This window comes from Vigna unguiculata, chromosome 6, assembly GCF_004118075.2.
Source record: "Vigna unguiculata cultivar IT97K-499-35 chromosome 6, ASM411807v1, whole genome shotgun sequence".
NCBI classification, from domain to species: domain Eukaryota; kingdom Viridiplantae; phylum Streptophyta; class Magnoliopsida; order Fabales; family Fabaceae; genus Vigna; species Vigna unguiculata.
In genome coordinates, this window is record NC_040284.1 from 24,166,718 (window position 1) to 24,191,545 (window position 24,828).

Genomic DNA, 24,828 nt, shown 5'->3' on the forward strand with positions numbered 1-24,828 from the left:
GAGTAAATATTATATCTAATTATGTTATTTAAAAACTATTATGTTATTGTTATCAAACTTTTATATTTAACTCGAAGCACAAAACTTAATAAATATGATATCATCATGTTATTAAATATTATATCATCAAATATTACAAAACTTTATTTTCAGAATTTTATACAAAGTAATCAACAAATTTATGAACTAGAAAAATGAAGAGTAAACCGACCTAAACCAGAAATGAGAAACAAAGACACAAGAAAAATTCTAGAATAGAAAGAAACGTCTGAACAATGGAAACCTAGCTGTAAGAAAGTTCTACCGGAACAAAGACAACGAAAAGTAAGACAACACATCGTATAAACGACATTAATTATAAATTGGTGGAAGAAGTGGATGAATTCGAAAATTTTGTTTTTGGCCGCATTTGGTTGCGAAATTTTCGGAGGCAAACAAATTAACATTACGTTTCCATCTTTAAGACTACATGCAGGAAAAAAACAACAGCATTTTTTCAATAAAAGATGAAATCAAATTTTAGTTCAAATCCAGAATAATATTTCCCAATTTGTTAAAGCACTTTAATTATAAACATATGGTTAGTATTTCATTTTTCATGCTGCGCATCTTTATAAATATATGTATTAACTGTAAAAATCAAATAAAATAAGATATATACATATCTTTATAAATATATGTATTAACTGTAAAAATTAAATAAAATAAGATATATACCATTTTTTATATTATATCGTTCATTTATAAATAGTTGTATATTTTATTAATATTGATAACAAAACCTATCACATTCACATTCATGTTTCTGACCGAGGTGAATTATATTTATTTTATTCAAAATAAAAATCAATTCATAATATATAAAAAAGGTAATTTTTTCTTAGTAATTTATTTTGTGAAAATGAATTATGCTTAAATTCATTTTTGAACATGATATTAAAATCATTTAGATTTATGATAACATTCATTTTCTCAATTCCCATACTACATTGGTTATATTAAAAATCTCACTTGAAATAGCCAAAAAATTTAAAGGAGTTAACATATTTGTTCTTTCTGCGAGTCTAATTAGAACGACATGTCTGCGACAGAATTTTCAACAAACAACGTTAGTTTGGGAGTGGAAGACTTTGAATTTTCTGTGAAGAAGCAAGACGTTGGTCACCACAAGCTATGTGTCCAGCGTCTGAGGCAACCCAACGTGCATTATCTCTATCATACTTTTCAAACAAAGAGAGGGCATTTTAATAATTTCGTGATCCTAGAGAGTCGCTATAAGAGGAGGAGAAGCGATTCGATGAAATGCAGAGAAGAAGAAGAAGAATGGGAAAAGTAAGTGTGTTTGTGGTGTTTGTGGTGTTTGTGGTTTGTGTTGTGGGTTTGGTCTCAGCTCAGAGCGCGAGCAATGTGAGATCTACGTATCATTTGTACCAACCTGAGCAGCATAACTGGGACTTACGCGCAGTGAGTGCTTATTGCTCCACTTATGATGCTGACAAATCCTTCGCATGGCGCAGCAAATATCCTTGGACTGCTTTCTGTGGACCCTCTGGCCCTCAGGCTGAACAAGCTTGTGGCAGGTGCTTGAGGGTACGTTTTTCTCAACTTCTCCAACTTTCTTCCTTAAAAAAACTAGAGTCTGGTATCATAGACGTGTAAGTGGGACAGGATATTTAAGGTTGTTTTAACGATAAACTTGAAACAGAGATCGAGAGAGATTATAGATTCAACTTACTTTCGTTAATACTAGGAAGATATAAGGTTGATTTGATGGATTCTGAGACCGAAAAATATTGTGAGTTCAAGTTTTTCACTAACAAAATACTAACAATGTTTTATTGCAGGTGACAAACACAAGAACAAATGCTCAGATAACGGTGAGAATTGTTGACAAGTGCGCGAACGGGGGATTGGATTTGGATATTACTCCATTCCAGAAGATAGACACAGATGGGAATGGCTATGCTCAAGGTCATCTCATTGTTAACTACGACTTTGTGGACTGTGGTGACTGAGCGCTTCTTATAGTTAATTACCTTATGTATGTTCTACTCGGTCACACTAAACTCAATAAAGAATCATGTAGAAGTGCGTTATTTCTGATAACGATAATAAAATAAATAAAGGGATGCCATTATAAAAACCTGTTCTGGATTTGAAAGGAGTAATTATTTAGATTAGCATTGATTTTATGTAATGTAATGTACAAAATGGTTGTGTTGTCCGTTTTGTTTGTCTTTGTTTGTTGCGTGTCTAATGCGGTCACTCTAAGTATGCTTTAGTAGCGTACATCCAAGGGAATTGGGTTTTTCCGGAGTTATTTATGAGTTGGGTTGGGATCTAAATGAGTCTTTTAAATCAAAATTCATTTTTTTTTCTTTGAAAGAAACATGACTAAAAAATACAATACGATAAAAGTCAATAGATGGGACTCGTATTTAGTTATTCTATATTGTTCACATTGATTTTTACACTAATGGACTAAGAATGTCATCATCCTAAGATATCCTCTATGATGTTGGATTTGCTATCTCTTAGTCTAAGGCATACGTTTCACGTTAGAAGGTCCCCGACCTTTTTGTATGGCTGGCTGGACTGGACTTTATATGTATTTATGACGGCCTAATTGATCTCATATAAATAAGAGCAAGATATAATTTTTAATTTATTTTTTTCTTCAACAAAACAATTTTCATTTTCATTCATTTCTCTTTCATCTCTATCAAACACTATATAGTCTTTTGCTAAATAAGACAGAAGGGAAATAGGTTGGATAAATTGAAATTAAATGAGAAATAAAGTAGAAATTAAAGGGGTTTGATTGAAGAGAAATTATGTATTGAGAAAATTAATAAAGAGATGACTAGAAATAGATGATAAACAATGCAATTAGTCTCATCATTCTCTAAAACTAATTCTTTTCCATCCAACCACCGAACATACTATATAGGAACAGTGACCTTATTTCGGCTTCGAAAAACATGCCTTTAGGACTAGCGTTTTTGTCTCTGTGAGCTATCAAGCTCACAAGTGCCCACGTAAATAGGACAGAAACTAGACTAGTTTTTAAATTAAAATCAATTACATTCCTTGTAATTGCGTCCGATTGTTATGGTATTTAAACAAAATCATCCATCACTCTCAAAAGTAAAAACATAAAATAAAAAATGTTTTGATGTAAATCTTTAAATACATACCAAATACGTTCGAAATTTCCAAATTAATTATACCAAAATCTTTTTTTTCTGAAGAACAAACAAAGTCTATGGAGTATGAGATAATTAACCTATAAAATTAATCATACAACATTACCAAAACTAGCAATTGGCGACAAAAATTTGACAAGCAATTTGCCCGCATTGCCATTTTCATATTGCGCCAAATTTCAAATATGCATAACCCTTCTAACTGATGACTCTTTACGACCGTGCCTCGTCAAATAAAACACGTACACCAATGCGGGATAAATAGAAGGCTTGTCTATGATGAATTCTTTTCAGCTGTTCCATGAAATTTCTTCCCAGCCTCGACAGCTTCCCTGTAAAAGATTGAAGGCCACACTATCTGTGTTAGCTTGACAGTGTAGTCACATTTACAAATCACTTAAATCTCGAGTAACAATCACAACTGTTAGACGAAGATGCAATAGTTTCTGTTATGATTTCGTATGTTACACTTTTCTCCTACTCTCAGACACTAACATGGCCTTCATCGGTGATTCTACTTTTTTTCTATGAATGTCATGAGACATCGCGAATGCATTGAAATGTGTATACTGCACGTTTCAGTAAATTATGTTTGCCTCAAACCATGACAGAAAAACTAAGTTGATCATAATAATTCCTTTTGCATAGTGTAATAACATCAATATGCCAATAAGTGAAATAGTATGCAGACCTGAACGCATTTACAAGCTCCTTATTTTCAGGGTCAAGCATTACTCCCTCATAAAAAGCATTTGCAGCTTCATCAAATTTCTGCAACACGGAAAGCCAAGTATAGTTTTAGAAATGTCAATCACATATACTGCTGTTAATAAGGCAAAAGTTTTTCTGAATATCATGCCTGCAACACACGCAGAGCTGCGCCTTCCCTATAACAAGCTTTTGGCCAATCTGGTCTTAAAGCTCTGCAGGCCTTTGCATCAGCTAAAGCATGCTCAGCTTGGCCCAACCTAATCCAGCAGAGACTTCTATTGGATAGTAAAGTAGCATCAGAGGGATCTAGATCAATTGCCTGTAAACACATTTTAAAAAAGTAAAAGAACATAAAATTTTATCATCATAGAGAATGAAGTATAAGCATTCTTTTTGGCAACCAGCACTAGATAAGATAAGCATGCGCATGTCGGTAGACACTGCATAAGTTCACAGAAACATCATTGAGACATACAAGTTATAACTAACAGAAGGGGTTATCATAACTTGTGCAACAAATAAGAGTAACATCGGAGGCAAAGCATGGATCAGAAGACCTTACTTGCGTATAAGAATCCATAGCCATTTGAAAGTCTTTCATTCGAAAGGCCTCATCCCCTCTTGACTTTGCTTCTGCTGCTCTCTTTTTGGCTTCAGGAGCCACCTAGATAAGTTGACAAACAAATAAAAATTAAAAATGCAAGGAACATACTATTTGATATACTCATTTAAATACACTCTCCCTTTTATTTGTTGAAATTAAATGAAAATCACAATTTTCTTCTAGATTCCACATCTTTTTTAATGAAATCTTTCAAGTGATTTGATGGCTTTCAATAAATTTTAACAAATAAGAGAGTGTGTTTGTAACAGCCAGAAGAATGTTCTATAGAATCCAAAGAAGGGCCTAATAACCTTTTTTGTAAGAACTAGTAAAGCATCCGTCGTAAAATTATTAATGATAATAAATTATGTATTATAGATGACTTTTATATTATGTATCCTATTTTATAGCCATAAATATGACTTTTATAAATTATGTACACAATCCCGCAATTTACAATCTTGTAATCCCATCCTGATCCAAGTATAACCCTGAGTTTGACTACCACAACTAATTAAAGTTCATAACAAGAAAAAACATACCTCAGGAATATTTTTCTCTGAAAGAACTGCATCCTTGGCCTGATTAGTTTCTTTGGCATTTACCAGTTCATCCTGCATATTATTGCTTATCATACTTAGTAATAAAAACAAGAAACCCACTATCTGCGACAGAATGCAAACTAGCATTAAAAAGTATCAACTGTCAAATTTTTAACCATGAAAATGAGTAGAATATGATAAAAGCATATGTTGGTAAAACTTGTGGGCAAAAAGAGTAAAAGGATTGAGAATTTAACGGTGGCAGAAGAATATAAATCTTTTTTTCTTATATGAAAGATGGAATATTTGCTGGACCGCTTACGTGGACCATGTCTTCTGTTGGTCAGACATTTTAAATTAAACAGATAAAGCAAAGTTCTACTGCCCTGTTTTTCGTGCAGAATAAATGCAATAATACTTTTCCATCCGGACAACCTACAAACCTACTTGGCAAATATTTGTATTTTAAAGGGAATGGTGCAATTTTTCAAGCATGATTTCATATGCTGACACATTAAAAAAAAAAAAAGTTTTGGAATGCTCTTGTAGTAGAGATATGGTCTTGCTTAGCCCAGCTCGCGTTATAAAAGAAAAACTTAAGAATTTAGTACCTGTTGCTTGTTAGTTTCAGATTGCATATGCTCAAGTATCCCACTAACAGTCCAAGTTGGAAAAGAATCCACTTTGGATGTCAAAGGAAACAATATCTCAACTGCACCTACAAAGCCCCTTGCAGCAGCAACCTGTATTGGCTTGACCCCATCCTGTGATATGCACCCAGATGCCAAGTTTTATTCCAAATATTAACTGAAGTACATTGTTTACTACAATTACAACCATTACTAGTGTTGAGAGAAGAGCCATTAATCATACGCCATTGGGTTCCAGATAATTTAACTCTAAGAACTATTTTGTTGTTCATTGATTCTTACGCTAACAGTATAAGAAAATGTTGGGACTTAAAATGTGTCACCTCGTCAGATATATTAGGATCAGCTCCAGCTTTCAACAAGCAATTTATTAGTTCTAGACTTCCATTATCAGCTGCGATATGCAAAGGTGTTGCTCCACCTGCACTTATATTTACTTTAGCACCTGCCTGCATATAAATATTCAAATGTAATAATATAGCACGAGACAAAAAATTTACATTAAGAAAGCAGCACCTTACAAACATATACATCTACAAACAAATCCACCTTCACATAATAAAAACAGTAAAACAATTGTCTAAAACCAGTGTATTGAAAAAATGTATGCTACATATCTCACCATGTTTCGACATATTTCATTTCAATAAAACATTATGAATCTCATTCCTTAAACAAGATTTCTATACATGTATATCAGAAACTTTCCTATCTAAGTATGTTGTACAAGAGAAAAAGTCATACTTATCCATTAGTCATTTGGCTAGCATAACAAAACTTCCAGAGTTCTCATCAAGGGATGGCCATGCCTACACGTATAGATATATTTCAGGCGAGAGTGTGTTCTTCAATAAGATACATCCAGCTTATCGTCACTTAAAAATATTACTTTACTTATGTGATTCTTCTTTTTCTTTTTCGTTATCTAGATTTAGTCAGTTAATAACTTAGCAAGCTCCCTCCCATTAGCATTCTGTAATGGAACATTTTTGAAATACTAGACATGTACTTTGAAATAACTAATATTGATGAATACATAACTTGATAATAAATGGTCAACCCAATCACATTGTCATTCATAAAGTTTATTGTGACTACAATGCATCACTTAATAAAATAAGATTAAATAATTAATTGTGCCCTTGATTGTTGAAAAGAATGTTGGCTGTATGTTTATTTATTGATCTACATCATGTCTCCGTCAAATTCAGTACTGATAAATTTTCTAGAATTTCCATGTTGGAGTATCATAATATCATCCATGCACTCTATAATTTATTCCATGATTCATGATACAAAACATATACACTGTATAACTGATTGGCAGTGCAGGAAAGCAAAGGTTGATAGATCGACAAAGATACCTGAATTAATATCTCTAAACATGCCAGAGAACCAGCTGCCACAGCCGAAAGAAGTGGAGTAATACCATCATCAGTATCAGCATTAGGCTGCAAAGCAAGATCGATAAGAAAGCGAAATCAGAATGGAACTATTCAATAAAATATAAATTAAAAACAAAGTAAAAGAGGGCATACATTTGCACCATGTTCCAACAGTACATTGACAGCATCTGGTTGGGCATGACCAGCAGCCCAAACCAAAGGCGTTCCTGAATCACTTTCTAGATCAGGACTAACTCCCTTGGACAGCAAGTACTTGAGCAGTTCAGTATCTCCTGCAACAAAAATGAAAAGATTAAGAGAAAATGAGAAATAAGGTGACAGAACTCAGTAATACTTTTCTATAATTGCACAAAAAGAGAACAACACACTGTGAAAATTTTTATTTATTTGATTTTTAAGGATAAAATATGTTTTGAATCCCTCACTATTTTGATAAAATAGGCCTTGATACCTAACTCCGTCCCTCTTTATAAACTTAGGATACCGGGATAAGGGACTGCATACAGTCACCAATTATATACGGGTATGAAAATCATAGATTTGAATATACAGGGAGTAAAATCAATTTTGAGTGAAAATAGATGAACATAAAACACATTCATTTTAACGATATATTAATTAGTTTTATAAAAAGCAAAATATTTAGCAGTAGAAGTGAAAAGTGCAGACCTATCCCTGCAGCATGGTGTAAGGCCGTAGCCCCTAAATTGCTAGCTATAGTGGGATCAGCACCATGGTCAATCAGATATTTAGCAGTGGCGGTATGTCCCTGACGAGCAGCATGAATGAGAGCGGTCTCTCCTAAAAAAAATAGCCATAACAATCACGTTATTGTCATTAATCAACTATGCTACAAGTATGAACAATTTATATATAGAATCAACAGGAAGAGAAGAAGCACCATCATCATCTTTAGAATCAACAGGGAGATTCAAATCGGTTAAGAGGTACTCGCAAACAGCGGTTTGGCCTTCACGCGCGGCAAAATGCAGTGCTCCTCGCTTGTTCGCGTCCTTTATAGCTTCCACGGATTTCGCCAAATCCTTTCCCTCGTCCAGCTGCAACGCAACCTCTGCAAAACCAAAAGCACAATAGTAATAACATGCAATGCAATAGAGGCACGCAGCATAGCATAACACAAAAGCGCAATACATACATACTCTTTAAGAGATCAATTGATCCAGTTCGAGCAGCATTAAGAAACAATTGAACTTTTTTCCTCACTGCAATCTCACATACAAAAGACAGAGAACGTAAGTAATTAATTAACAATCGATTCACATAACGAAAGAGATATGCATACAGAGAAAGTGAAGAGAGAACGATGTGACCTTGTAGTGCGTCGGAAGCGTCGGAAGCCATAGCAATGGAGTACAGAGCAGTGAGGAGAAAGAACTAGAAAACGAGAGGGTTTTACAATACCCTACAGTCTCACTGTTTTCTCAGACTGGTAAACATAATATATATATATATATATATATATATATATATATATATATATATATAAATTTGTAATACAATTTTACTCGTCTATATTTACTAAGTATACCTTTTCATCCCTTTTCTCTTTTATAAGCATATATTAATTAAGAAACAATCACATATTTATTTCTTATACGTTTGTTATCATGAACAAGTGACTCATTTTCTCATTTTATATTAATATATAATGAAATCTTTTCTAGGAAGAATGTTTTTACGTGGTACTAACCATTTAGTAATTATTTTTGAAATTCTATAATGTTTCGTATAAGTTCTAATCTATTATCTGAATATATAAAAAAAAGTACGGTCTAATAAAGTTATTACGAAATATTTATTTATGGTGGAATAAATTTTTTTATTCTGGTTTATAGTTTTTCATAACTATATGGTTCATGTCTTATCATATGTCTCGTGATTAAGTATAGTATAGATTTTTAATAGTTCGAATTTCGTGTAAATTAGTCTGTCTTACAGTATTCAAGTTGAAAGAGATAAATTGAACAAGTATCGTCTTCAAGACATAACTTTACTTGTTCAAATAACAATTAAGGTGGAACAAAGTCAGGAACAACCAGGTCCTTAATGATAAACAAATTCATTTTGCAAGTTCTTATTACGTGTGGATCCTCTTTCAACATAAACTTGATGAGTTGATTCCCCTACCTATATCAAATAAGTATAATTTGATCGTGAATAGATTGATCACCTCACTTAGTTAAATAGGCGTTATTGCTTCATCAAATGGTAGGTTATTAGTTTTCCTTTTGCAATACAAATAAGAAAAAAATGAGACTTATATTTTTGTCCAATTAATTATAACTACAAGATAGTATCTTTGTTTATGTTTCTTAATGTGAATCAAAGGGTTTATGAACTTTCTTTCTTTTTTTTTATCTCTTCAAAAGTTGTTGTTGAACTTTCTTGTGAATTTATTATTGTTCAAAACTTTGACATATTTTGATTTTCAAATTTAACAAATGAACGAATATAGTTATTTTGACATAATTATGTTAAACTTATGATGGGTTAATCGTGTAACATCCCAATTTGGTATGTCAATATAAAATTATAAAATGAACACATTTAGCGAAAAATAATTATTGTTGGGACCGTACTTAAGCAAAAATTTCAAATTTAATTATAAGATTTTGTAATTCAAAACATCAATTGTCTAAAAATCTTCAAATAACAACGATAATTAGAAGAAATTATATGTCCTTAACATTTATATTGAAACTGCTTAATAAGAATGAATAAAAATCTCAAGTTCACCAATCCTCATGTCAATCTACTCCACACGTCATAAGCATTTGTATTATCACCTGCTAACATATAACACACATGTCATATAATCATCGTACACAAAACAAACAAATAGGGGTAAGCTAATCATAACCAATGAATATAAACGAAATTTAGCAAAATAAGACATTGCAAATAATATTCAACATCACATCTAAGTAAAATACTTAAACATAGTAAAACCAAACTCTGGTTTTTCACTACCTTTTTCCCCACCACATCATCTAGTCTCCTAAATCAGATGTTTTGAGTCATCTTGTTATCTTTCTTATTCCTAAAAGACTTACAAGTAACAACTTTGATGAATCACACACCGGATACTATACTTATCAATGAGTCAGAACTAAGACGAAACATCTTTATTGTCCCAACTACTTCACACAGGCGAGAAAGTACAACACTTAAACCAATTATCTTCCACTGCTTCACATAGGCGAAAAGAACTCATTTTCCACTGCTTCACACAGTCAAATGAGTCATCATTGGATCTCTAGGTACGACAAAAAAAATCACACAAAACTTAACTCAACCAAGAGTCTTAAAGCAAGACAAAACTCTCAGAACATGCAACACATGAGAATTATATGTTGCTAACAAAATACACATCACTACATCATGCATGGGAAATAAAGTTCCATAAAGAAAACCCCTCCCAACGCGTACACAACATTACACTCACTCATTTAAAGAAGCGTCTCCACCACTTAATTTGTCTACCAATGCAATCTCATACGTGTTTTCCAACTAACATTCATAGAACGTGTGTGAATAATTCAAATGTTAGCATAAAACATGTTTGATTTGTAAATAAAAATAGTGTAATTAAATTAAATACTATATTCATTTATTTGTAAAATTTCAAATACTAAGTTATATCAAAGTTTTGGAAAAAATAAATTTCAATTTCGCATAGTTGACGGCCTAAGAATATATCTAACAAAAATTAAACTTTTTTATGCAAATCACACCCGTAATTCATTTTTCAATTTAGTATAAATACTGTGTACCCATTGAAATTTACTTAATTTTAAAGTAATTTTAAAACCACAATAAAATTAAAAATAAGGGTGTAATTGGGGGAAAAAGGTATATTATCTTTAAATTTGTATGAAATATATAGAAAATAACAATTTCCCTTTAAAAATTAAAACTACACGGGAATAGGGAGAGTAATTAAATTATAATAATAAATGCATAGTTAATTTTAAAATAATATAAAATGTTTAATTTACCTTAAATAAATAATAATTTAGAGTTTAACTTTTATTACAATTATATTATTACCGCCCATATAATATTTAACTAATTTACGCTAATGCATTCATTGTAATGTTTAATTCATAATTTATTTCAAAGAACAATATATAAATATTTCCTTTCTAATGATGCACAATTCATTCCAAATACATTACAAGTTATAACTACGGTAACAATTAATGCATAATTAATTTGAAATAATGATAATGCGTACTTTATTTTACCGAAAAATAATAATAGCTTCCTAGTCTACTCCAAATATAGAAATGCACATTTCATTTTAAATAACAATAATAAATTCAAAATTCATCCTAAAAAAATTATCATAGTAAATAGTGTTTTCTAGTATTCTAATTACAATTTATTTTTAAGATTGGATGATGAAATTGTATTAAAATTTAAAATAGATTAAATTCAAATTTGTATTAAAATTTAGGACTTAAAACATATTTAATTTTAAAAAATTATATAATTTTTTTATTACTAAGAAAATAAATGCCATGTAACATACAAAATACCTAAATTACAATATGTATTTCATTGATTATTATTATTATTATACATTAATTTTTTTAATTATATCAAGAAAGTACCTCGGTTATTTTGATTTGATATACAAGGATAAATTAATTAGCACGCAGTTGAAGGAAACTTTTTCTCCAAGTGATGAGTTAAATAATGTATTAAATCAAATAAAAATAAGAGAAGTTTTTAAATATCGTATTAAATCAAATAAAAATAAGAGAAGCTTTTAAATAATGTATTAAATAAAATAAAATAAAAACAAGAGAAGTTTTTAGCTTCATCTTTATCTCTAAAATTGGTTTGGAACCTTTCCCGTTCCTTCGCATTCGTGCCCTAGTTTCGCTTTCCTTCCATTGACGGGGCTCTGAAGGATCTATCGCCGTCGGTGAGCACTCATTCCTTTTCTCTATCATTGTTTTTCCAATTCAACAATTTGTCATTTCTTAAATTGTTTTGACATCTTCGTATATTTTTGGTGATATTGTTCTGCTCATAATCCACTGTTTTTAACTGTGTTCGTTTTGTTTTAGTTGGGTTTAAATTAAATGTTTGATTGGGAAGTAGGGTTTAGTTTGCCAAAAAAAATCAGAGTTGAATGGGGAGCAAGCGTTTGGATTGTTTAAAGTGCGCGTCCAGTACATTCTTCTGTTTACTTATTCTATTTTCTGATTTGATTGATTGTTTAATTTGTAAAGATTTAATTAAACGTTCTGTTACATGATACTATACAAAAACTTAAATTTTAGTATAACACAATTTACATGCAAACCTGCCCAAACAGCCGAAACTTGAAAACAGCCTACACACCTTTTATTTTACAAGCAGTTCTTCCATCCACGTCACTGTAACCTGTTATTTGAATGTTAGCATATATTAATAGCGCATCTTCAGTTTTGAGAAGCATCACGTGGTTTATGCTTTTTTACATATAGCAGTCGTTTGTGTTCTGAATTACACTCTCAGGCAGCAACCTTTGATTATCCTTCTGAGAAATATAAATCAGGAAACAGGTTAATCATAAAATATTTATGATAGCTTTAGTATCAATACTGACATACGGGTATTACTTGATTTATGTATACATGCAAGGGAAACAATATTTTCTTTTAGCATGAATTCACTCTCAAAATCCAATGTAGGAGGTTGATATTGTGTATGGTGCATATATGTAAAATAAAGACAATTAAGACTAAAGGTAAGGATACACGTTGGCTCTATTTGGTCAAAGTCTTCCTTAGTCCCTTCAAAACCTGTTGGGCTTAGCAACCCTCTCCTAATACCTTCAATTGATGCTGCCCCTCAATAATTGATGCAGTTCAAGAAGCTGTAATAAAATAAATTAGAAGTTATACTAGCAGCTACGACTACCAAGTATTCTACTCATTTTCTGCTGCTCTAAGCCTTAGAGCATTCTCAGTGATACCAAATCATGCCAATTCATGATTTATCAGACAATTCAAAGCCATATGTAATTCATCACTTGATATAATTTACTGGCTTACCAAATTGCATCAGTGAATGTGAGGTGTTTTAGGAGTTGTTGGGTTTAATGTAAGATATTGATTTTCTCTGCTGGAGTTATAGGGTTGACTATAGGCCCTGCATCAACTTGGGATTGATGTAGGATGAGATTTGTTGGTTTCTTCTTCTGTTAATGCTATGACTGTACCTAGACGTGTATAAGTAATGATGAATCTTTAACGCTTCAACTGGACAAATGAAAATAAATAGCTGCAATTGAACTGGTTATTCTGATTAAATTAATCCAAAGCGTATTTGTGATTTCTACCTACCACTACCATAAGTATTTTTGTTTGTTTACATTGTTAGTACAATTCAGTTGATCCAAATGAACCCATTTAAAGGTGCCAAATGCTGTAGGTTCCTATTTTTTTCCCATTCCCAACCCAATAATCAAATTCGAGACTTTACTATTGGAAAACTAAACTTCTTGCTAATTGAATCAATCTCATTGGTAGCTAGCATAAGTACCAAACTTCTCGCTGATTGAATCAATCTCGTTGGTAGCTAGCATAAGTTATGTTCATGGAAAGTCACATCAAAGGGATAAAAGTATACAGTCGTTAACGTTTTGCGCACAAATCTTCAAGGAGTATCATTGAATAGAATCAGTAGTTAACATTTTGTACCCAATTTGTTGAATATCCTTTAGGTCTCTTTTGTTGAATTTTTGACTTTATTTTGCATAAGAAACCATTTAGGTAAGTAGTAAGTGGAGACCCCTATTTTGCGGTGCAAATAGTGACATATTCAGGCTTGTGGATTTTGGGGCATAATGTGTGGTGTGGTTCATGGAAGATCATAGTCGCCATGCTTGAAGAGTTAACAAATGAGTATGCCGTAAAAATTGCATGCCAAGAGTTTAACACTAATATCTGTCCCAACATAGCCACATAGTACGAAATTAGAAGAGTACTGCGGTTCTGTTATTCAAAAAATAGAGATAATAAAGAAAGTTTAATTAGTAAAGTTCTTAAGTCCACCTTGTCTCCAACAGTGGAGAAATATGGTGATATTTGAACTGGAACATATATGATATGACAAGGAAATGCTTGGTCATAAATTTTGGATAATCTTTCATTTTATGGTTGTGTTTGAACCCTTCAAAAAGTAAATTGTATCCACATCTTTTATAACATTTTTTTAAAGATTACATTGTATAAATTCCTGAAGTAGAGAAATCTTTTGCCCCTCTTCTTTTTCCTCTGCTGTTCCTGTTTGCCATTCAGTACAATCCACTTCCCAACTTGATTACTGTACCAATAATATCTCATGACATGTTAATTTGGCAAAATTACTCCAGGTTTGGGAGTGTCAGAATTGTCTAACTTATCTGCTTTGTGTTACCTATAATATCTTTTTTGAATATCATAGATGTAAGGATCCCTATGAACATATGAATTAGCTAACTAAGAGGTGACTCGTGCATTTTTCAATTTTCACTTTCAAGTGGGAATGAATTCATCTTCAGCTATTTTTGCTTTTCAGTTTCGGACACTCCAACTTAGTTTACTGACGTCTTTCATTACTCATAAAAGACGTTTGCACATTAAAATTAGCTGAACACTGTTTTGTAAAAGCAAGACCTGGGTTACTTTTTCAATCTAAGTTTGCAAATTTTAATGCAATTAAGTTTGTAAACTTAATCCAAACATGCAGTTGATGGCCTTTCAAGCTTATATTAAACTGTGTTTGGGACTAAAGCCAAACGTGGTAGTCTTGTCCACTATTGACAGACATAGCTGCATGCTCCTAATGACTATAGCTGTATGCTCCTAATGACTTGCAGTTTGTAGCCCAAAGCATCAACTTTCTGGCATGCATGTAATGGATTAGTTTGTGAATGCCATTAAGATATTTAAAAGCATCCCAACATTGTATTTACAGTGAAACTGCTTTATATATTTAATAGTTTTTCTCATTTATCAAGGTTCAACCTAGCCAAGCAAGAAGCAAAGAGGAGGGATAAAGTAACAAAGAAAGGAAAGAGATGTCTAGAACACTAGTGCAGCCGGTTGGGCAGAAGAGGCTAACAAATGTAGCAGTGGTGCGGCTGAAGAAGCATGGCATGCGCTTTGAAATTGCATGCTACCCTAACACTGTCCTCTCTTGGCGTTCTGGAGTGTAGCCTCCTTTCTTATCCCTCTCTTCATTATTAATAATACATATGCTACACAATCTCCAAATTTTCCATTAAATTTGATTTTCTATCAACAGGGAAAAAGATCTGGATGAAGTGCTACAGTCCCATACTGTTTATTCTAATGTTTCCAAAGGGGTTCTCGCCAAGTCCAAGGATTTAATTGCAGCTTTTGGCACTGATGACCAGACCAACATATGCTTAGATGTAAGTAAGAACCTCACATCAGAAGTTTATAATAATAAATAACAATAACATTTTTCTCTTTTTTATTTTTGTTTGAGGGGGCAGATTTTAAAGAAAGGGGAGCTTCAGGTAGCTGGGAAAGAAAGGGAATCATTGTTGTCAAGTCAGTTCAGGGATATTGCAACCATAGTAATGCACAAGACATACAATACTGAGACTCAACGCCCTTATACTATCAGTATGATTGAACGCCTCATGCGGGAAATCCATTTTGCTGTTGATCCACACAGCACCTCCAAGAAGCAGGTTTCTCTTCCCATAACTCTAAATGATTGTATGCTACAAACTTCTCATTTATTTAACTGTTACAATGATATTCTGATATTTTTTATATGATACAGGCTCTCGAGTTAATTCAAGAACTTCAGAAGCATTTCCCTATAAAACGATGTCCTTTGAGAATACGTGCTACTGCTCCTCAGGACCAATTGCCTAATCTTTTAGAAAAGCTGAAGGAATGGAATGCTACTGTTATTTCTAAAGAAGGATCTTCTGCTCAGTTATCTGTGGTAAGTACTTGCTATTTCTTATATAGTTGTAAACCACGATTGTTACATGGTCAATTCTATTTTAATTTTTGCTGTACTGTTTCTTTTTATTTTATTTTATTTCTCATATTGTATAGTATCACTTGAAAGTTAAAGTAAGGATTAGTATGGTTGGTAGTTTTATGGAAGTCTTTATTATCTATTATGTGGATGTGTTTTGATAAGTCACTTAATTAAGCACTTTTATTAGAAATTTATCATTCTAGAACTTATTCATAAATTTGACTTAAAACCTTAGTGAAACAATCTTTAAGTTTCTACATAAAGATGTTGAAACATGCTAAAAAAAGAGCTTACAAGAGTCACGGGACACTTTCATAAGCTAAAATAAGCTTTGGAGAGCTAACGAAAGGTCCACTTTCAAGTAGTTGTGTTGATGATCTAATTCAAGTATTTGGTCAGTCACATTCTTTGGGACATTGTATGTGGTTATTGTTCAAGTTTAAGCCATATTGATTACTAAATGAAGTTACAAATAGCAGGACATTCCATTGTTGCTTTTAGTTAATTATGGCAGATATATAGAATATTTTTGCCACTTCTCGTTAGTTGTAGATATATGCATTCTGCTAAACAAAGAATTGCACTAACCAATGCAAAATCAGCTTTATTTTTGGACCTTCTTTCCTACCTCACCCCAAAGGAGTAGTCTATTTCTGAAACTGTTCCATGAATCTTCTGTTATTGTCTCTGTTGGATTAACGGAAGAAATGTTATTCTTTCCAAAAGTTGGGTGAATATGGTGTTTCTGCATATTGTGTATGTATATGATCAATCTTGAATTTGTTAACGTGTTGAGGGATAATGGTATATTCTCTGATTGGATTTGAATTGCAGGTTTTTGAAATGGAACCTGGTCTATATAAGGATTGTCATGACTTTGTTATGAATAAGATGCATGGAAGATTTGAAGTTCTTGCTCACTCTCTTTATGTGGAGGGGGATACGCATGTGGATCAATACAATGATTATGAGGATATGCCTGCACCGTTGCCCAAAGAAACTCATGATTCTGTGCTTGAACTTAATGAGAAACTTCAAAAACAAACAATTTCATCCACGAGTAGGCCTACTGAGACACAACAAAAGCAAAACAAGTGCAACACATGTAATGTTTCCTTTGATGACTCTAAGCTATACAGGGAACATCACAAGAGTGAGTGGCACAAGCACAATATGAAGCGTAAGACAAAGCAACTCCCACCACTTACTGAGGAAGAGTGCATGGCAGACATGGAATTAGACGACTCAAAATCTGATTTGAAGGATTATTCATTTTGAGATGATAATAAGTGTTTTAGTGGTGTAAGTTGGTAATCGCATTTTTTAAGTCTTGTGTTTGTACTTAGGTAAATTTTGTCCGGATAATTTTGGTTATGGTAAACTTCACATGAAAAAATCTTTATATTGAAATCCCTTGGAATGCTCAATTACAAGGACTAAAGCGTTGCTCTTAGATACCTGAAAGAAGTGGAAACTTAAATTAATAATAAGATAAGCTGCTAATATTATTTATGTTTCATATTTATTTTAGTAGAACTAAATTGTCACAGTTATGATCTCTTACATCGTCTTGAGTCATCATTCCTAGATAAATAAAGATGAGTTATTTGAAATACAAGTAATCAACTCTCATGAAGAGGACATATAAGCCAATCTTTCTTTACTAAGACAATTTAGGATTTTTTACATTGATTAAACTTAAGATCACGTAGTGCTTTTGCATACAAGAAACAATTCATTATTCTTTTTTTGTATGGAAGAGCTAAGTTATTTTTTGGCCTTGAAAGATAACTATTGTGAGAAAGCGGGTTAATCCTTTTACAAACTCTTAGAACTTTTTTCCAAAGGTTAGTAGTTTAAGCTAACATTTTCTAATGTGTGTAATACAAAGACTTTTTTTTTTTACAACGGCTTTCTAGTACACACACACACACACACACATATATATATATATATATATATATATATATATATATATATATATATATATATATATATATATAGGTATAGATGTCTTTGTTATGGTGCAGTCAACTCTACTATAATGAATTCAAAAAGACATTGCCTTTATTGTTGCTTGTCTTGCTTTATGTTTTTTATCACTTGGACTATAACAGTTATGATCTCTTACATCGTCTTGAGTCATCATATACTAGATGAAATTGTTTGTTCATTAAAATTTAATATTATTTATTGTGATAAAAAAAAACTAGGAATGATTAAATTCCATCATAATGGGCTATCTATAAACATGTATTTTTCAATATATATTTGAAATAATAAAAATAATAAAATTAATTTTGGGATATACTATAGTTATTATTTAAAAGTTAAAGAGAATGTGTGTAATAGGTTTTTACTAGTGCAGTAAGGGCTTTTGGTCTCGGTTGTTTTTGATATTTTGTCCCAATTCTAGAACCAAGGCATATTGGGGTGAGGCAAAAAAGGGTGGTTTTTGGCCTCGGGTGTCAACCAAAGCCATAGGGATACTTTTCTACCTCGGTTCTCTGAGGACCCGAAGCCATAGGGGTGCTTTGCTCGCACCACCATTAGCACTGCTGCGCTCATCCTCGCCATCGAGATTGTCGGCAAACGCTGTCGCGGCCAGACCTTCACCAGCACTAAACGAGCAACCCACCGCGACGCTCAGATCCATGCTACCACTGCACAGTCTGAATGCGACAACAACAAACCACCATGAACCAGTAGAGCCAAGAGATCTAGAGATCCAGCACCTCCACCGCCGTTCGAAGCAGAACTTCAAGCCACTGTTGCGGGCAACCCTACTACTGTGTCGCCATCACCACCGCAAACAAAGGAAGAGAGTGACCACCAAATCACGCCTTTGCCGTGAGTCGCGAGCACGCCTCCTTCGCCAATGACGAACCAAACACCACTGCACGAGAAAACAAAGACGAGAATGCCTCCACCGCGCGTAAAGTGTTCGCTTAGGGACGAAGGTGAACAGTGCGAAGTCGCGAATTTGGGAACCTAAATAGGGCATATGGCCTCGCTTCAATTAATAACCGAGGCCTAAAGTCCCTTTATGGCCTCGGTCAATAAAGACCCGAAGCCAAATGTGACGGCGCTGGTGACATTTTTGAAATTAGGGTTACTGGCTGACTTATAGACCTCGGTTCTTTTTTAACCAAGGCCAAAAACCTCTTCATATTGCCTCGGTTCAAAAACACCCGAAGCCAAAAGTGCTGACGTTGATGGCATTTTTGAAATTTTGGTTACTCGGCTGCCTTATAGGCTTCGGTTCTTTTGCAATCGAAGCCTAAAACCTCTTACTGCACCGGTTTTGCACACACCTTAGACAATATAGTTGGATGAAATTGCAAAAATGTCACCGCCTCCTTGTAGGCTTCGGTTCTGCTATAACCGAGGCTTATAAGGCGAAGTAAAATGTCAAATCTGCACTAGTGTTTGTTTTGTTAGTGTAGTTTTAAATGAAGTAAGCAGACCTTAACAAAAGAAAAGAAGTCAGTGAAAACTAGAGATGGCAAATAAACCCGTCCCCGTGGGTATTGCCCGAACCCGTCCCCGTTTTGACGGGGAATCCCCGCATTGACTGGGTATGGGTATGGGTATGGGGAATCTCCGACTTTTTCAGTTGGGTATGGGGATGGGTATGGGGATGTACATATACCCGCCATAATACTCGTCCCCGCCATATCTTCATTCTCGTTTAAATTATTAAAATATTCACAATTAATCAAGTAACCCATATATATATATATATATATATATATATATATATATATATATTCTATTTTTTATTTCTTTTAATTATTTCATTTGTCATTAAACTCATTCTCATCTCCAATATATTTTTTATCTTATCATAACCTTTATGTAATTATGTTAAAATAATGTATGTTAATAAAAAAAATTATGCCTTACATTTGAATATTTATATTATTTTTTAATATTTTTATTTATTATAAATTTTCCTTTCACATGAGAATGTTTATACTCTCAATTTAAGGTAATATAAAAAAAATTCTTTACTTATTATTATTATTATTATTAATTTTTGTTTAATTTGAAGAACTCTTTTGTTTCATTAAAGTAATTTTCGTTATTTTTCAACCATTAAGTATATATGTTGATATTTGAAAAGTTTTCTTAGTTCTCTAAGATATTTTTCGTCTTATCATACCTTAGTTATACATTTGATTTCCTTTGTGTGATTTTTTTCGATAGTCTCTCAAATTATTTCTAAAACACACATTTGTTAGTTTTTTAATATTTTTATTTATTGTTTTTATTTTCATCATGTAGAATAATATATCATAATGTAATTGTTTCACTTTAAATTCTGTTTGAAGTGGTTAAAATTATATATATATATATATAATGATATTTAGGAATAGTATATGATAATTCACTACAAGAAAAAATGAAATGGTGACTGATTTAGTCAGTAACCCATATCAGTCACTATTTTTCGTCATTGGTGGTAGTAGTTGATTTATTGTCTAAATTAGTGACTGATTCAATGATCGAATCGGTACTTGATTTAGTGACCAATTTAATTACTAATTTATTTGTAATTTAATGATAAATTTTTTGGTCACTAATGATATTTCTATTTATTTTTAACCACTTCAAACATAATTTAATAATTAGTTCTCTAAGGTTTTTTTCATTTTATCATACCTTAATTATACATTTGATTTCCTTTGTGCGATTTCTTTCGATAGTCTCTCAAATTATTTCTAAAACACACATTTGTTAGTTTTTTAATATTTTTATTTATTGTTTATTTTCATCATGTAGAATAAAATATTTCGATATATTCTATCTAATTATTTGTTATTTTATAACTCACTATTAATCATACTGTAATTTTTTTACTTTAATTGTATAAATAACTTTTATTTACTACAATATAAAAATTTAATGTAATTTCTATGAATATTTTTTTGTCACTATGCAACATATATTGAAGTTCAAAAGATACAAAATCTATGTCAAAATTTTATTATTATGTTTATTATTTGTTTTTTGTGTTATTTTGATCAAGTGATGTATTATAACTTTTTATTAGTGTATAAAAAAGAGATTCATTATAATTTAAAAAATTGAAGTAAACAAATATTTAAAATATATTTTAATTTGAATATTTGTTCTTTGTGTCATTTTGATCAAGTGATATATTATAACTTTTATTAGTGTATAAAAAAGAGATTCATTAGAATTTAAAAAATTGAAGTAAACAAACATTTAAAATATATTTTAATTTGAATATTTGTTTTCCTTTTATACTTTTTTGAAATATTTTTTAATTTTATCAACTAAGTTCATTAATGTTGTAGTTTGCAAATTTAATAAATGTTTTGGTTCACATGAAATTTTATTTGGTATTCTAATATAAAATATAAACAATTATAATTTATTTTAATGTATTTGGCATCGAAGAAAATCCTCCTAATATTGAATATTTCATAATATTATGTTTTCTTTACCGTAATTTTTTTTCTTTTATAAAAATTAATATTGAAGTAGTTAGAACATGGGTACGGGTATGAGTACGAGATTATACCCGTTACCCGGTGGGGATGGGGATGGGAAAAAAGTTTGATACCCGTTGGGTTTGGGTATGAGGATGGGGATGAATTTTTTATGCGGGGATGGGTATGGGATAGTGAAACCCGTCCCCGTCCCGCCCCGTTGCCATCCCTAGTGAAAACAAGAAAGGAGTATTGAGAAGTAAATATTATAAAATTTTAAAAAAAATTGTAGAGCTAATTATATATAATATTGGACTTAAATATAATTTATAAGCTCCTACTAAAAATGGTTCTGTTTTATCTGATTTTACAAGCGTAAATTTTAAAGACGTCTTTCTAAAACTTTTCAAACAGTTGTAGTCACTTAAAAAAATCCCTATACTTTATTTATTTGAAGTTTAACCATTGTTACTATTTATTCCTTCTTTCATCAGATACATACATCTAAATATACACAAACACAAAGGGGGCCACGCAACAATTTTTCTCTTGGTTTTGAAAGATTAATTAAGAAAAGTGACAAAGTGTATCTGAATTTATTTATTATTAAAAGAAAAATTAACTCATCATCAAATTAAGAATAATGATGAACATAAATGCAATATTGCTATAAGTGGAAGGAAGCAAGAGAGCCTCATAAATTTGGGAAGGGTTGAAGTAAAGCAAATTGTGATTTTTATCCTCGTATCTGCATAAAAGTATTTAAAGCATGTTCTATAATTAACCGTTGGTGACAGTTAGAAACGAACGGTGAAACAGCAATCACCGAATACAAACTCCCCTTAATAATCCCCATTATTATTTAGCTTCCTTCATTTTTCACCATTTTCACCATTAACCAACTCAACTCATAATACCATCGGCACAAACCAATAAACCCTCACGGCGAGGCGACCACCCTCTTTCAAGGTTGCCTCCGCCGATCACCACCACCACCGCCGCCGCCGCCACCGTCAATTCTTAATCTTGAACAAATAAATAAAGCACCACCGTTTGCCTATTATATAGAGATAGATATATACACAAATAGATACATTCATGCATTGGTAGGTGTAAATATATATACACATTGAATCGATCAAGTATATACACAAAAAAGTATACATGGGAGAAGTGGAGCAACGGGGGCAGATGCAGGAGGTGGATACGAAGTTGCAGCAGCACATTGCGTTTGCAGAAGATGCGTTGAAGAAAAGGAGGCGTTTTTTGTCGAAGCAGTTGTCGATGTGTGAGGCGCCGCGAGACATTGCATGGGAGAGAAAGAAGAAGAAAGAGGGGAGGACGAGACTGAGAACGAGGAGGAACAGTTTTCACCACTGCGATGACGTCACCGACGATGATCTTCACGAGCTCAAAGGATGCATAGAATTAGGGTTCGGTTTCAACGAGGAAGATGGCCAGACACTGTGCGACACCTTGCCTGCTCTCGATCTCTACTTCGCCGTCAACCGCCAGATGTCGCCGGTCTCCACCCCTAACGCCGGCGGCTCTTCTTCCTTTGGCAGCGCCATCAGCTTTACACCACCACCACCGCCTGACTCTGATTCTTGGAAGATTTGTAACCCAGGTTACATTTTCACTTTCTCTTTACATCTTCATGTTCACTCGTGACCCTTTGATATCACATGCATGCAGTGAGGACTTAAGTGTATAGAGAGGTATGTAGGTGCATTTTTGGTATCGTCAAAATTAGGATTAATTATTCTTTTGCTTATTGTTTTTTTCATAAATGTTAAAATTGTTCTTCTAGTGTTTTCAGTTTTAATTTAGTTTATTTTTTTTCAAAAATTACTACAATTTGATTATTTTCGTTCAATTTTTTAAAACAAATTAAGAAATTTTCATTAAAATTAAAGTTATTAAAAAGAATAGTTTGTTTTGTTAGTGTAATTAACATAATTTTAATATCAATTTTGATGAAAAATTCTTGATTAACTTTAAAAAATTTAACAAAAATCGTCAAATTACATCAATTTTTTAAACAAATTGAGACTAAAAAAAATATGAATAATGATATTTTGACCATTTTTGATCAATTTTTAATCTATCACTTCAATTACTCTTCAATTATTTATTTTTATTTTTTTTAGTGATGTAATGTGATGATTTAAGTGTGATTAGAGTGGTATGTTAAAAGTGGATAAAAAAAAAGAGTCTAAACATCATTATCCAAAAAATATGGAGGATTAACTTCATATTTTTGAACAAAAATATGAACAAAAAAGAGTAATTTAACTTTAGATTTATTAATAAAGTAACTGAACAAATTTTGTTTTGCCCCCTAATCTTATATTTGAATTCGTGGACCGTTCTGCTATATGATAGACTGTATATATTTAAAAGTGTACAAATACACTACTTGATTTAGGGTCTTAGATCCGTCACTGGATTCATGGCACCAAAAATACAAGTTTGAAAAGTGAATATATGATATTTGTATGAATTTTGATTGTTGATGAGAAGTTGGTGGTTGGAAATGAATGTAGGGGACGACCCGGAACATGTAAAGACGAAGTTGAGGCATTGGGCACAGGCTGTAGCTTGTTCTGTAATGCAGTTTCATTGAGGTGTGGAAATTTTGTACAGAGGAAGATATATGTTCTAGATATATGCACAGAGAAAGAGCAAGAAGGCCAAGAACAGAATCTGAAATCTCCTTCTGCTTTCGTTTCTGGAAAACACAAAACAAAACTGTGCTGCTTTCTGTCGGGGGTTTTTTTGGAGCTAAAAATGGTTGGACTGAATTAATTACCCCTTTTTCCTTCACCTTCTTGTTTTCTTTTTTACGGTTTTATAGATATGTTTTTGGTATGTCTCTCCGAGGTCTCTTCATGTATACAGTTTTGAGCCACTGGTAAATACCACAGCGTATAGGGATTTGCGTTTCTTTACCATGATTCAAATAAAATGTAATTGCATCTAAGATTCGCATTTAATATCATAAATTTGTTCTTCCAATTTATTATATGCACGCATGCACACACCACCTTTTCAAACACGACCTATTATGACTTAAATTCAGTTTTTATTTAGCGTGTATCTGGAATATACTATATTATTATGTTGTTTACTAAATTGAACGTCCTAACTATATATATATATATATATATATATATATATATATATATATATATATATATATATATATATAAATAAATGACTA

General features: G+C 32.2%; 4 protein-coding genes across 4 annotated transcripts; 3 read left to right on the forward strand and 1 right to left on the reverse strand.

The window, feature by feature from the left end:
• Nucleotides 1-1,216: 1,216 nt before the first annotated feature.
• Nucleotides 1,217-2,143, forward strand: LOC114187505 (pathogenesis-related protein PR-4-like). Its single transcript, XM_028075767.1, has 2 exons — nt 1,217-1,590; nt 1,845-2,143. The coding sequence occupies exons 1-2, from the start codon at nt 1,303-1,305 to the stop codon at nt 2,013-2,015; spliced, it is 459 nt and encodes a 152-aa protein (XP_027931568.1). The 5' UTR covers nt 1,217-1,302; the 3' UTR covers nt 2,016-2,143.
• Nucleotides 2,144-3,170: 1,027 nt separating this feature from the next.
• On the reverse strand, nt 3,171-8,568 carry LOC114186908 (ankyrin-1). Its single transcript, XM_028074979.1, has 13 exons — nt 8,451-8,568; nt 8,280-8,342; nt 8,021-8,191; nt 7,789-7,920; nt 7,252-7,391; nt 7,078-7,164; nt 6,037-6,162; nt 5,675-5,827; nt 5,064-5,135; nt 4,480-4,581; nt 4,066-4,236; nt 3,898-3,977; nt 3,171-3,538 (listed from the first exon to the last, which is right to left on the reverse strand). The coding sequence occupies exons 1-13, from the start codon at nt 8,479-8,481 to the stop codon at nt 3,481-3,483; spliced, it is 1,386 nt and encodes a 461-aa protein (XP_027930780.1). The 5' UTR covers nt 8,482-8,568; the 3' UTR covers nt 3,171-3,480.
• A 3,375-nt stretch (nt 8,569-11,943) lies between these two features.
• LOC114189222 (ribosome maturation protein SBDS) lies at nt 11,944-17,573 on the forward strand. The gene is made up of 6 exons (XM_028077936.1): nt 11,944-12,073; nt 15,140-15,333; nt 15,427-15,556; nt 15,641-15,841; nt 15,937-16,104; nt 16,981-17,573. Exons 2-6 carry the CDS (start codon nt 15,200-15,202, stop codon nt 17,422-17,424), a joined length of 1,077 nt encoding a protein of 358 aa, XP_027933737.1. The 5' UTR covers nt 11,944-12,073; nt 15,140-15,199; the 3' UTR covers nt 17,425-17,573.
• Nucleotides 17,574-22,484: 4,911 nt separating this feature from the next.
• Nucleotides 22,485-24,601, forward strand: LOC114189085. Its single transcript, XM_028077792.1, has 2 exons — nt 22,485-23,232; nt 24,152-24,601. The coding sequence occupies exons 1-2, from the start codon at nt 22,770-22,772 to the stop codon at nt 24,229-24,231; spliced, it is 543 nt and encodes a 180-aa protein (XP_027933593.1). The 5' UTR covers nt 22,485-22,769; the 3' UTR covers nt 24,232-24,601.
• The last annotated feature ends 227 nt before the right edge of the window (nt 24,602-24,828 follow it).